Below are 13,968 nucleotides of genomic sequence, written 5' to 3'. Positions count from 1 at the left end.
GTAGATAAGGAATACAAGTTTATTAATTATATAAAGAAATCATGTTTATACATGGTTTACAATGTAAACAAAATATGCATAATTGCTTATATCTATCTTGTTTGCATTGTCAATAAAATCAAATTATTGGACAACTAAATTAATATTTAATACAATTTAAATTGATTAAGAATATAAAATTGCTATATTTTACATTTATATTATATCAATTAATATTTATTTTTTTTATAATAGAGCATAATGACATTGTTTAGTCTACTAGCTCTCCCACTTGGTGGGATAATTTCTTTTTTGGTTCAAAAATTGCTTTACGTCACCAACTAAGCTTGGCAAAAACTCGCAAGATTTGTTTCCGAGCTAAGCCTCAGAGTGGTCCCTGAAGTTACACTCATGCTTCATTGTAGTCCCTAAAATTATTAATTATCCAAATTGGTACTTGAAGTTAAACGCCGGGACTCAGTGTTGTTCTTCCGGCACATTTCTTCCAAGTAGCGTCATCGGAAAGCTGATGTGGCTAATTTGGTGACACGCGGGCAATCATAACGGCTAGCTGAGGTGGATGAACGAATTTTATTGACTCAATTTGGTCCCTAATTCGAAGTTTAAAATCCCTAATTCCCAAATCTGAAGATCAACCTCCAGTGCCCTTTTCTTCTCTTATGGTCTCTTCCGTTGGTTTCTCTGCAGCATCTTGATACCCAGACAACAATGGCTAGCGTGAGCAATGCTGCTGGAAGCTCGAACAACCCACGATCGTTTGGAAGCATCATGAGAAGAATGAACAGGAACAGGGATTCGCGTTTGCCAGAATGGTGCAGATGCGGTTTGAGACCAGTGCTGCGATGGTTAATGACGGATTCTAATCCAGGGAGACCCTTCGTTGGTTGCCCAAACTACAATGTAAATGGTTGTTGTTGTTGTTGTTTGCTGTAATTTTGGATACAAATTTGGTTGATTCTTTTACCTTGGTGCAGACTGTAGGCAAGAAGTGGTGTTGTTTGTTTATGTGGATTGATAAAATTCTTGAAGAAGATGTGATCACATGTGATGGTAAAGCAAGCCCTTCAATTGACAATGAAGAATGGAAGATGAAGTTTGCCTGGAAACTTGGAAGATTAGAGTCTGAAGTTAGAGTTCTAAAAGTGGGTGGAGTTTTGGTGTTTGTATTTATGCTGGTTACAGTAGCTATTCTTGTCTTAAAGTTAGATAGGCAGTTTGGCCAATTGTATCTGGGAAGAAACAAATGAATTATGCATGTTGTTGCTATAGTTGTACCTGTCAGTTTGTTTGAAAGAAATGAAAATTTAAGTGATTGAGACTAGTGTGCTTGCATATGTTGGAATTTGGAGAAACAAGATGAACTACCAATTTATTCATCCAAAACATAACTGTTGTCAATAAAATAAGAGTTGATAGTGTTTGGAAAGCATGTTAATTGCATATGAGAGTACAAAATAAAACCAAAAATCTGTCACAGATCTCTTCAAAAAGTCATAATTCATATTTCATATTGTAGTGATTACATCCAAAATAAGGCATTATAAAGCCAGAACAATAGTCACCAAAATAAGGCATTATAAAGCCAGAACAATAGTCACCAACTATATCAGAGTTTTCAAAACATAAGTGTCATAAGTTTTCAATCTCCAACACTCGAATTGTAAGCAAGAAAGCATAAACAGTACATTACTTCAGCAAAACAGACAAATAAAGACACCCTACTGTCCCTAAATATAAAAAACTAAGTCAGTAATTCTTGGTTCTGGGTGGCTTGAATCCCAGATTAGGCACAAATCGCATTGCTGGTAGATTCGTTGCTGTTTCAGTGCTTCCAGGATGACTGCTTGTTGGGAAAGTGCTTGCAGATGGAGTACTTGCAGATGGAGGAGATGGAGTGCTTGCAGATGGGGTGCTGGTTGGTTGGGTGGTAGCAGTGGGTGTGGACAACTTTCTCTTAGGAGGCAGTTTGAATGGCCGAACAGGAGATGGTTGCACCTATGTATGAAACACAAAAAATTTAAAGTGACTAAGAAAAATTAATGTATGACCACAATACATGTATATATATATGGGTAAATAATATTATCCACCTGTTGCGAGTCATCAGTTTTTGACATAATAGGCTGACTAAGATCAAGCTGAATCTCAACCTGATCCTGTGACACAGCTGGGGCATCACCACCATTTACAGCAGTAGTTGGAGCAGAATTGTTGACCTCACCTCCATTAGTATCAGAATTAGCAGCAGCAGCAGCCGCCGCCACAGCAACTGATTCTTTATCAACGGCCCTCTTATGACAGTTCCTCTTTGTGTGACCAGATTCACCACAATAGCGACAATGTCCTTTTTTATGAACTCTCTTCATTGAGGTCTTCTGCTTCTTGCCTTTACTTGGCTCCTCATCAGCATCCTTTCTTCTTTTCTTCTTGATTGGCCTTGACTTCTTCTTGAACTTTGGTGCTTGAGGTCTATTATAAGGTGATTTCTCCCACAGTGCCTGGCTAGGAATTGGATTTATATGGAAGCCATAGGTGTTGTTGTATACTTCCATGGTCAACCAGCTATGACAGAATTCATCTAGCCTTCCACCAGCCCTGGCCAAAGCGGCACATGCATGCACACATGGCATCCCTACATAGAACATCACAGCCATACATAAACAAAATCCGAACTGCAAATCGAAAATAAAAAAATTAAAAAATATGCATAAAAAATCATACCACTTAGTTGTCAAAAACCACAGGTGCATGATCTCTTGCCTAAGTCCACAGCCATATTTGTAAGCCACCCATGAACTTCAAATATTTCGTAATCTGCATCACCAGACCACATGGGAACCCATTTTTTTTATTCCTTTCTTATCTTTTCCAACCTACTTCTCTGTATTGGAGGTAGAATCCCGTCATTGTTCCTCAACTTCACCTTGTTCTTGGCTATAGATCTCATGATGTACATCCTGACCTCCTCCAACAGTGTGATAATAGGCTTGGCTCTAGGGTCCTTGATCCGTGAGTTGAAAATCTCACATGCATTATTGCAGATATTGTCCATTTTTGGTGCAATGCTGAAGAATGCCCTGCTCCATGAATTCTTTGGCCATTTGCATAGATAAGACCAAGCATCCTTATTTAGCTTTTCCAATTTTTTCATCCCTTCCACAAATCCCTCTTGAGTCGTAGACCTTGCACACTCCCAAAGCAAACCTCTAAGATGATTATCCTTCCACTGTTTGTTGAAGTTCCTCCATAAATGCTATACACAGAATCTGTGATGGACATTTGGGAACACATCCTGAACTGCATGAATTAGACCCTGCAAATCCAACAAGCCAGTCACAAAGTTTCAAATCGAGCCTCAAAAAGGTCCCTAATGTTATTTTAATGAACTCATAGTGGTCCCTAAAGTTGTGTAAGTGACATCAACTTGGTCCTTCGCTTAGCTGAGTACACAGATACTACCCCCTATAATGCAACCATCAACTATGCAGCATACAACAATTACTCAATATGCGTAAACAGATTTGTGTTTATAAACCAGCAGATATTCAATTCAACAATTATTTAATTTACACAACAATTATTCAATTTATACTACTATTATTCACTACTCAGCAGCAGGTATATCTAAGAATCACTACTATTATTTAGGATAACTAGCAATAGATATGCATACCTTTTGCATGTCTGAAATAAAACACCAACCATCTTGCTTGTAGTCACCCAAGTCTTGGTGCAGAAATTCCAGAAACTATCACCAATTCTCTGTGTTTTCGATGGACACTATTGCATAAGCAATCACATAAATGTGATTGTTTGCGTCTTGACCAATTGCAGAGAGGATTTGACCACCATGTTTTGTTTTTAGAAATGCTCCGTCCAACCCTATAAGTGGTCTACAGCCAGCCTTGAACCCTCTTTTACACCCATCAAGGCAAATGTACATCCTATCAAAAGTTGGATCTTCATCAGGATTGGGATGAGCTGTAACACCAATACTAACAGTGGAGCCAAGATTAGTTTTCAGTAATGTCAACCCGTAATCCCTAACCATACCATACTGGGTAGCAGCATCTCCATAAACTATGGTCCTAGCATCCCCTAGAGCCCTTGTCAGTGAAGACTTGTTGAAGTCCAAGTTGCACTTGCTCTTAAAGTACTGGGCAGCTTCACAATGTCTAAGGTTGGGATATTTTCTTAATTTCCTAACCAGTTTGCAACCCAGCCACTTCCTGTTAGCTAGCCTGTTCTTAGTCTCTCTAGGACAAGTGTGATCATCCATAAATGTCTTGATCTGCCAGCAGTTACCCTCACTGTCCATGGAAGCATATACTACCCAGCCACACTCCTCTCCCTTACAAACAGCCCTCATCCTTAAATTGTCATTCTTCTTCCACCAGATCCGCCTTCCCTCCTGGATACAGTACTCACGAACAGCTTCCTTGAATTCCATCTTCGAATTAAATTTCATCACAACCTTTAGTTTAAGCTCACCAAACCTTTCTCCTTCCCTAAATACCGGAAACACCTCATCTAACTCAACCTCGTCTAACTCATCCTCAGAGTTCAGTGGAGTCTTCATTTCCTCAGAGTGCCAAGACTCTCCACCATCAGATTCATCATAAGCTCCATCTTGAGCATCATAATATGCTCTCGTTTCACAACCTTAGGAATCGGACTAAAGAAGAATTCATCATCTTCAGACCCTGACTCTGCACACACAATCCCATCATCCTCAAGCATAACTGAAATCTTTTCATTAACTTCTTTATTATCTATTGTAATCCTCTTTTTAGCATCACTCTTCTTTTCAGTTGATCTCTTCCCAACCACTTCTTCTTCCTCACTAGAGACATCATCAGTAGCAGGCCTATACGGTTCGTCCTCTACATTATCATAACTGTCATGGGAGCCTGAAGATTCTTTCTCACTAAACAAGCTAACAAACACAGTCTCAAGATCCTTTCCTTAACAGATGCTCTTCCAAAAATTCCAGTTGCAGCTGATCTTGTTAAAGGCCTCCTAGCATGTAATGCTGCATTCTTTACTTTTTGAGGGCCTTTCTTTGGTATTTCAGACCTCCTTGATTTTTGTGATGTTGATCTTGTTAGAGGTTTTGAAGTGGGTTGGGCCGTTGACTTTGGTGGTGGGTTGGGCTTGTTAGTAGGAGTAGCAGTGGACTGACCCATTCTTTTTGGTCCTGGGTTGGGCTTAGAAGTAGTAGCAACTGTGGATTTGGCCATTATTTTTGGTGGTGGGGTGGGCTTAACAGTGGGAGTAGCAGTTGTGGATGCTGCCATTTCTTTGGGTGGTGATTTAGAATAACTAACAGAAGTTGCAGTAGTGTGACTCTTATGCTTTGGTCTTGAAATACCTTTATCAGTAGGCATAGTTGGGAGATTGTTGTTGGAGTAGGAATTGTGGTGTTCATTGGTTCTGAAGTTGGAACTGGTGGTGATGCGGTGAAAATTGTATTGGCTGTCACATTGATGCTGGGGTATGTATGTGGAATAGGGTCTGGTAGCACTATCAACTCCTTGCCTTTGGATGATGCTAGTCCTGTTTTCTCATCAAACACAGGTTCAGAGACCCCATGTTCATAATACATATGGACAATTTCCTTGTTGGTCTGAGCAGCATAACACATCTCCATGAGCTCTTTGTTATGTGTCAAAGCTCTAAGACCACTTTGCAATGGCCTATTAGGAATCAGCCACCAACAGTGAGTCACATTGACATACCCAAGTGTCTTATAGTAGTCTCGGACAAAAAATACATCCACCGTGTCTACATCAACTCTTGACAACTCAGAAATCTGTCCACCACTGTAATTCACAGTTCCATCACGCTCTGTGACGAATAAGCCTCTATGGTGAAATATGATGGTAATCTAAGGGTCTCCCATCTGCAATTTAGAAACAAAATTTCATGATCAACCTCATCATCTTCAACCATATTAACAAGTTGGAAACCACATTAACTGTAAATGCAGCAAAGCATAATAGATAAAAAAATAGCATTTTCCCATGACAAACAGCCCTCATACAGTCAACACTTTCATTAGCCTAACCACTCAGAAAACTAGTTGCGATCAAACCATAGCTAAATATTGTGAAACACAAACATGCATACCCACAGATAACACTCCAAAAAATTGTTTCTAACTACTGAAGAGATTAAACTAACAACCTTAACAAAAAATAGAGCATTCCTTATATCACATTATATTTTTTCTTTTTTCCTTACCTTTTTCAGAGAGACAAGCCTTCGATACAGTCTTCGTTTGAGGCAGATGACGATATCCGATGCTATATAGCAGTCGTGCTCCACAGAAATCGCTACAGTTACCACAATCCAACCACCGCCATTGACGAGTAAAGGGGAGGAGGGGTTTGTGTTATATTTTGAGGGAGGGAAGACAATGTGTTACATTAACGTTTGATGGGGGAGTCTTCAAAACCAACTTTTGGAGTAAAACGACGTCGTTTTCGGCCATTTACGCGCCACTATCAAAACCACGTCGTTTTAGCCTTGCCCGCGTGTCACCAAATTAGCCACATCAGCTTTCCGATGACACCACCTAGAAGAAATGTGTCGGAAGGACAACACTGAGTCCCGGCGTTTAACTTCAGGTACCAATTTGGGTAATTAATAATTTCAGAGACTACTTTGAGGCTTAACTCTTTGTTTCCACATGAAATATTTAATCTCAAGAATCAAAAAAAGAAATCTTGCGAGGCATTTCACGGTACAGCTTGGTTAATTTGCTTTCCAAATCATCTATTTCCTTTTGAGGGTCTTGCAAAGCATCATGATGCAGCAATATCTGAGCTGCTTCTTCTTTCAGGCCTTCTACTTTCTTTAACCAATCATTCATTTTGTTCTTCCTGCCACAATACTCTAGCCACTGCCGTTCTTCGTTACGTAGTTCTTCCAATATGCTTAATTCATCAAACTTTTCATGTATTTCTTTAATGCAAGTTTCAAGACCACTGTTACTGATACCAACAGCCTCATTTGAACGTGGCAAACCTGTTTATTTGGAAAATAATAATTGAAAACAGCAAACATGTTAGTATGTTACCATTACTATAAGCTCTTGATGGTAGCCAGAACAAGGAAGGATACCGTACCTTCCACCATATTGCTGGGTCCGGCCGCATCATTTTGATATATTGGACCGTCAGAGCAAGCAGATATCATATTATGATGACCCTCAGCCTCTTCTTGTAACATAGATATAAAGGTAGAGAAAACTCTGGTCCTATTTCTTTAATCAGCAAAGGAAAAACTCCAATATGAATGAAAGTAGGCATAACACATGCCTAGTTTTGGCAAATTTGCCATTCGTATTGTGAAACAAAATTATCTTTAAAAGCTATTGTGAGACTTTAGGTAACATTTGAAAGAGAGATAGAGATAAAAATACTAATATTTGAAAAACAAATTGAAATAAATCTCAGTATTAAGTTTTGTATAAAATAGAAGACACAAACTGAAATAAAAATAAAGCTCTAATTTAATTTACATAAAAAATAAAGTTAGAATTAATTAATTAAAATAGAACATTTTAAATATAAAATATTATAAAGTTTCAGTAAGAAAAAAATTTGTTGATAACAATTTGTAGCCACATCCCAAAACAATGGGGAATGATGAAAATTATGTAGTAAGGGAATATGAAACTTATTATGGTGGTGAAAATTTCTTTTATTTAAAATTGTGCAATTGGAAATGCCAAAAAAATTATCTTTAAAAGCTATTGCATGAAGTAAAATTAGGTACCAATATATATTATTAGCCTAAACTAGAAAACTGATTTTTTTTTATGACAAGTAAATTTGTATTTTTAATATATATAATTTAACAAGATAAAAATTTAGCATATCAAAAGATATATTTGGAGAAGTATTGTTTATTATTAAAAAAAAAGCAATACATATTAATCAATATTTTTTTCTTTTCAATATAATTATTTAAAGACAGAAGGAATATATTTAAAGAATTGAATAGCTGGATTTAAAATTATAAAATTTGTAATTTTTTCAAAAATAAATCTGTGCATCTGATTTGTAAAATGACCATAACAATAAAATAGAGAAAGCTGGGTTGAGAGAAACTGTTAAGAGACTGGTGACTTGGACTAACAAACTCTGCTAGCTCAACAAACTGTTACGGTGTTACCACTTACCACTACCAATAACGTGTAACTAACTTCTAAAATAACTTGGACTTTGCCGTGAAATTTGGGAAGTTGTGACTTTTATAAATGGTGAAATTGAGTAGTTGGATTGGAACCCGCCATAAATAATATTATGTCACTTAGAAAGATACTCTTGATTTTTTGTAGCTGAGAATAACTCCAATAGAAATCAAACTTGAGCTAGACAAAGAGGTTTGAGTGACTTTGATCAGAAATAAAGAGAATATTAATTTTAATATTAAAAACGGGAAATAAAGAGGTTAGAGTGACTTTGACCATGAAAAATGGATTATCTGAGGTGAATTTCTTAGCTTCTTTCAGGGCTTCTTCATTTGGCTCAAAGCCGGGAGGAGTCGCCATTGATGCAAACAAATCCAGATAATTTTAGAATGCACTCCGTAGCAACTAATTACACTATTGTTTTTTGTAAAGTAGTTTTGGCAATAATTATGGAAATAGTTGAAATACTTTTAATGTCACACAACCCCTGGGGAAAAAGAATATTCTTGTCACAAACTATCAATGCTAAAGACCTCAGCAATTACATTAAAAAATTGAGATAATATTGATCCACAAGATTGTGTAAATGCACAAAGGGTATAAAGAGTCAAACCTTTTTTTCCCCTTAACAATTGAGCACTTATGATTTTTGTGAGTAACAAGATCTTGCTTGCAATTGGCCACACAGCATAAATTTGTCCTGAATTTACCTTTAATCTAAATGGGAGATTCTATGGTGCTTATAGTTAAAAAAAAGCAGAGTATGCTGACTATATGTGTCAAGAGAAGAAAAGTGACACATGACTTTATATGCTTGTTTTTGGATTTGGATCTTCTAAAGTTTGAATTTCACTTTAGATAGTAAAGTGTGATCTTCTACCTTTGAATAGTTTCTCTTTCATATTTATTTTTGGTCCTACCTATGAAATCAATGGTGAGAGATCACACTTTATTCTCTAAAGTCAAATTCAAACTTTAGAGGATCCAAATCCTTTGTTTTTTACCTCACACTGTCACCTTTACACACATAGTTACAGTCACACACACAATTTTCCGTTTTTTATTATGAGCTAAATTACAGCATAATATTTTGATTAATTTTTGAAAAGCTGAAATTTATTTTTGATAATGGACTGAATTTATTTAATCTTTTGACTTTTAACTGAACTTATAATAGTTTATATTTTATAGACCAAAGCTTATTGAAATCATATATAATAAATATATATAATTTCTTGAAACTTAAAAAAATATATATATAACCCCTTCGGTACAGTAAAAAAAAAGGTATACGACGCTGACTTTTTTTAATGTAGTTTTTTATAATTAATATCCCATGACACATCAAAATAGAAAAAAAAAATATTCTTAAAAATTTAACAATAATTTTATAAATCAAATAACATTGGTTATTATAAAAACTTCATTTCATAATATTCGCAAAAGCTACTAATCAGTTTATTTGATATTTTAATCTAATTTATTATTTTATTTCTATTTTTATTCTTAATTATTTATATAGTTTAACTAAGTTACTAATCATAATTGTAGATTTCTCGTAATAATTGTAGTTCATTTAACTAACAACATGAATTAGATTTGTTAGTTAGGTAGGTGGAGTTCGTTAATACAAAAATAAGTTTTTGAATTAAGAAAAATAAAACAAATAATTAAAAATTGAGAAAAAAATTTATTACTAATAATAATGTATAGAATAAACTAAGTGTGAGTAACAGTGATTTTATTTTTGATAAAATTAAAAGTTATGAGAATATGATATCTTTTTGCCTTTAAGAATTTGATAAGTAAAAGTTTATATTTAGTATATAAAAAATATTATGTACATATTAAAATTAATTATTATATATTTAATCATAAATACATGTATTGTATGTTTAATTAATTTTTAAATTATTTTAAAAATATCACATTAAAAATTATTTACCAAAAAAAAAAATCAAATATTTTAAAAAATGTTTGTAACTTAGCTCATAATAAGAAACGGAAATTGCGTGTGTGATGATAACTGTGTGTATAAAGCTAATCTTATTATATATAATAAGAGAGCAGTGAGTAGTTAGGTGCAGGACAAGTGGAACTTTCTTTTATTGACAAGTGTTCAACTTATATATTACTTTCTTTTACTTATTTGTTTTTGAAATATATATACATATATATATTATCTTATTTTTTATATTTATGTATAACAAGAAAAGTAGTGAATACCGTAATACCAAAAATGTTGTATCAAAATATATTAGAATAATAGTGAGATTTAAAACACATGCTTTTGAACAATCCTGGAAAAAAAGGCGGCAACTGTTAAAAGTTAAATATATTACAATGACCAAAAAAACTGCTATTTATTTATAACATCCTTTTTTCTTTGACATCGCAAACTGCTGTACTCTCTTTCAAAAAACGAAACAAGATATTCATCCATCACCAAAAAGAAAAAAGAGTTTCGCCCCCTGCAAACTGTATCATCATGGCTGAGAACTTTGATTACCTTGCTGATGTGAATGCAAAAACTCTTCATTGGAGTTTCAAGGTCTTTGTTGTTAGGGCATGGGATGTTCCAAGTAGATTTAATGACAAAGAGGTTATGAGCATGGAGCTGGTGCTTCAGGACAGTAAGGCAAGTAGTCTACATTTAGAGCTTTTTGGTTTTTTTTTTTTTCATTTTTGTAAGGTGTTTATGTATTAGTAAAGAACCTAATGTGATTAAACGTGTGCATTGTGAATGGCAGGGTCATAGGTTGCAAACTTCGATACCAAAACCATTGGTTAAGAAGTGGAAGGATGTCATAGTGGAGTTTCAGATGTACACGATGAAAAATTTCGTTGTTTTGGATAACACTACATACCCCAAGGTAACTCCGGATAAATATATATTAGTTTTCTCACACCGGACCAGGGTTCATCACGTTGAACATCCAAGCTTTCCACTTGATGCCTTTCGCTTGAAGTCATTTAAGGAATTGCTTAATGCTGATAAGTTGGACGACTCTGAACTTATTGGTAAGAATTCCTTTGGTGGTGTACATAACTTTCTAATATAAACATTTCCCCCAACCCCCGAACATGGATTTATTTTCTAAAGCTAAGCTTATTTTGTTTCTGGACATGTAGATATAATTGGTGAGGTTGTAGGCAAAGAGGATCCCAGAGATTTGGTAACCAGCAAAGGGGTGGAGACTAAACGGTTGGCCATAATCCTACAAGATTTAGAGTATGTGCTAATTATAACTAAGGGCTTTACATGTATAAATCTTTAATTAGTGCATGTTGTCTCATGCAACATTTTTTTCATGCAATTGGCAGCAACAATAAGATTAGCTGTGCTCTGTTTGGTAAAATGGTAGACGAGCTTTTACCTCATCTTCACGATGGAAGGGTTGAACCTCTCATTGTAGTGCTCCAATATTTTAAACCTAATAGATGGAATGGTATGTCTTCTTCATACTGTACAAACGAGAAAAAATCACTATAATTGTCCTGATATAGTAACTCCTACTGACATAAGTATTATGATGGATTAATGCACAAAAACTAGGTAAAACATCTGTCCAGAGTCATTTCTATGTTTCCAAGCTGCACATCAATGATGGTTTAAAAGAAGTTGTTGGATTCCGAAATAGGTTAGCATCATCTTATTATACATCAAAATGCATTTTTATACATTGAAAATATAAGCACTAGGCGGAAAATATATTAAAAGAACTTTGGGAATTTTGTAGATTGCTTAGCGGAGTGGCTGCAAGTTCCTCTAGGATTAGCCAAGTTTCATCTCAGGGGGGATGGTCTGGAGCTGATGAGATAAACCAAGGTGCTGTTTTGGTGAAGACTATTGAGCAAGCACTTAATGTTAAAGAGGTAAATAATATATGATAACTTTCAGTTCATCCCTTTTATATTAGTTACTTTTTGCAGTCTTACTGAAAGGATAATACTCAAGTTGTTAATGAAAACAGGAATGTCCGATATGGATATGTGCAAGCATTGTATCTTTAAATGTTGGCAAGGATGATTGGTTTTACAAATCATGCAGAAAATGTCCAAAAAAAGTTGATACTCCTATTGGAAATAGATATGAATGTACCAAGTGTGGACACACTCATGGTTGTGCTTCTTTGAGGTGTGGATAAATTTATTTTCATCAATAAAATTATATCATTATCTTAAACTATAAACCTGTTTGGATTCTCAAATGATATTATTCCTTAATATGTAATCTTAGGTTCAAGGTACAGGTCATGGTCCACGATGGAACTGGGAGTATCACCCTCTTGCTTTGGGATAAGGAAACAACTCAACTTTGTGGAAAGAAAGCTGAACAAGTAATGGAGGATGATGTCAGTACAATCAAAGGCTTTTTAGTGTTTAGAAAGTGGCATTTCATTCTTATATTCATCATATAACCTATAGTTTGCATGTTATAGTTTTATAAAGTCATGTCATAACTTGCAGGTTATAGGTGACGATGCTTATCCACCCACCTTTGATAACATGATGGATAGAAAAGTTCTATTTAAGATTAATGTGAAGTCTGCTAATATCAAGGGTTTTGATCAAATATATACTGTTATGAAAATTTGTGATGATGAAGATATCATTGAGAAGAATATGCCCAAAGAAATTGCTGAGAGTACATCTACATTTTTTACTGTACATTTATAACTTATGTTTAAAGTGTCAAGCAGAATGAATTATTCAATGTGGGTTAACTATAATACCTAAATAGAGAAATATTTTTTTTTCAAAATAGGAAATTGGGGGCAGCAACTCCTTGGACATGTAAGAAAATATTGTTAATATTAAGTCTGATACTGATCCTCAGTTTACACTGGTAAGTAAAGATATGTTTAAGGTTTAAAGAGTAGACTAATTTTGCTTATATCTATCAAGATTTGGAGAGATTCCTATTTTAAATATATCATGGTATGTATTGAGATATCTTTCTATGTAGGATGGAATGCAGGAGTGTATATCAACCCTCAAATGCAAAACCCCTGGTAAGAGAACTACCAGCCTCTTAAATCCAGCCAATCAAGAAATGAATGAGAATGAGGATGAAGGACAACTGTCAACTAATAGAGGTGGCAGGAAGGGTGTAAAGAAGATCAAGGCAAATATGGCTCAAGTGCAGCATTGAGTCATAAAAATGGAATGTTAGATAATGTTATAAAATATTTTGTATGTCTTTTATTTTGTAATATTTATGAACCTAACAACATTTGCTACAATTTAAGACTACATTGTCAAAGTACACTGTTTAATGGCTATATTTTATGCAATGTTTAAGTTTGTAATGTCATGACAATGTTTTGTATTGCACTTAAGTGAAATCCGTAAACTTTAAAAGAAGACAGACTTTTGATGCTAAATGAAATAGACAGCCAAACCATCATTAGAGAAGTGTAGTCATAATTTGCATTAGCATATCTAGAGGTAAATAGTTTATGTATATCCAATGTAACTACAACAATTTAGCATAACTATATAATCATATCAATATTATTGTCATCAATAAGAGAACTTGGGATTTCAGTTGGACAAAGAACATGTCATGAACAATGAAATTTACTAAAGTTAGATCTATATTGTATAAAGAATATACAATTACAGAATCTTAAAATATTTCATTTAATAAGTACAAGAACCGTGTGCCTAAATAGTTTTGCCAAGTATAAGATATTAGATGGAACATAAATTAAAGTTTACGATAAATTAGAATGACAGCATGCCAAAAAGTTATCCCATTATAT

The 13,968-nt window shown here is 34.6% G+C and overlaps 4 protein-coding genes across 4 annotated transcripts; 1 reads left to right on the top strand and 3 right to left on the bottom strand.

Moving 5' to 3' along the window:
* Positions 1-1,634: 1,634 nt before the first annotated feature.
* LOC127745548 (uncharacterized) lies at positions 1,635-2,870 on the bottom strand. Its single transcript, XM_052258345.1, has 3 exons — positions 2,722-2,870; positions 2,091-2,632; positions 1,635-1,995 (listed from the first exon to the last, which is right to left on the bottom strand). The coding sequence occupies exons 2-3, from the start codon at positions 2,628-2,630 to the stop codon at positions 1,747-1,749; spliced, it is 789 nt and encodes a 262-aa protein (XP_052114305.1). The 5' UTR covers positions 2,631-2,632; positions 2,722-2,870; the 3' UTR covers positions 1,635-1,746.
* Positions 2,871-3,751: 881 nt separating this feature from the next.
* Positions 3,752-4,579, bottom strand: LOC107477036 (uncharacterized). The gene has a single exon (XM_016097002.1). The coding sequence runs from the start codon at positions 4,577-4,579 to the stop codon at positions 3,752-3,754; it is 828 nt and encodes a 275-aa protein (XP_015952488.1).
* Positions 4,580-5,743: 1,164 nt separating this feature from the next.
* On the bottom strand, positions 5,744-7,385 carry LOC107477037 (uncharacterized). Its single transcript, XM_016097003.3, has 3 exons — positions 7,131-7,385; positions 6,244-7,029; positions 5,744-5,902 (listed from the first exon to the last, which is right to left on the bottom strand). The coding sequence occupies exons 1-2, from the start codon at positions 7,231-7,233 to the stop codon at positions 6,707-6,709; spliced, it is 426 nt and encodes a 141-aa protein (XP_015952489.1). The 5' UTR covers positions 7,234-7,385; the 3' UTR covers positions 5,744-5,902; positions 6,244-6,706.
* Positions 7,386-10,688: 3,303 nt separating this feature from the next.
* LOC107477039 (replication protein A 70 kDa DNA-binding subunit B-like) lies at positions 10,689-13,410 on the top strand. Its single transcript, XM_052258094.1, has 11 exons — positions 10,689-10,838; positions 10,951-11,221; positions 11,333-11,432; positions 11,525-11,649; positions 11,757-11,841; positions 11,941-12,076; positions 12,175-12,338; positions 12,441-12,555; positions 12,671-12,868; positions 12,969-13,049; positions 13,170-13,410. Exons 1-10 carry the CDS (start codon positions 10,689-10,691, stop codon positions 12,999-13,001), a joined length of 1,377 nt encoding a protein of 458 aa, XP_052114054.1. The 3' UTR covers positions 13,002-13,049; positions 13,170-13,410.
* Positions 13,411-13,968: the final 558 nt, after the last annotated feature.

Source organism: Arachis duranensis, chromosome 3 (assembly GCF_000817695.3).
Source record: "Arachis duranensis cultivar V14167 chromosome 3, aradu.V14167.gnm2.J7QH, whole genome shotgun sequence".
NCBI lineage: Eukaryota > Viridiplantae > Streptophyta > Magnoliopsida > Fabales > Fabaceae > Arachis > Arachis duranensis.
The sequence above is the reverse complement of the archived record's forward strand: the minus strand, read 5'-3'. Positions and strand labels throughout refer to the sequence as shown.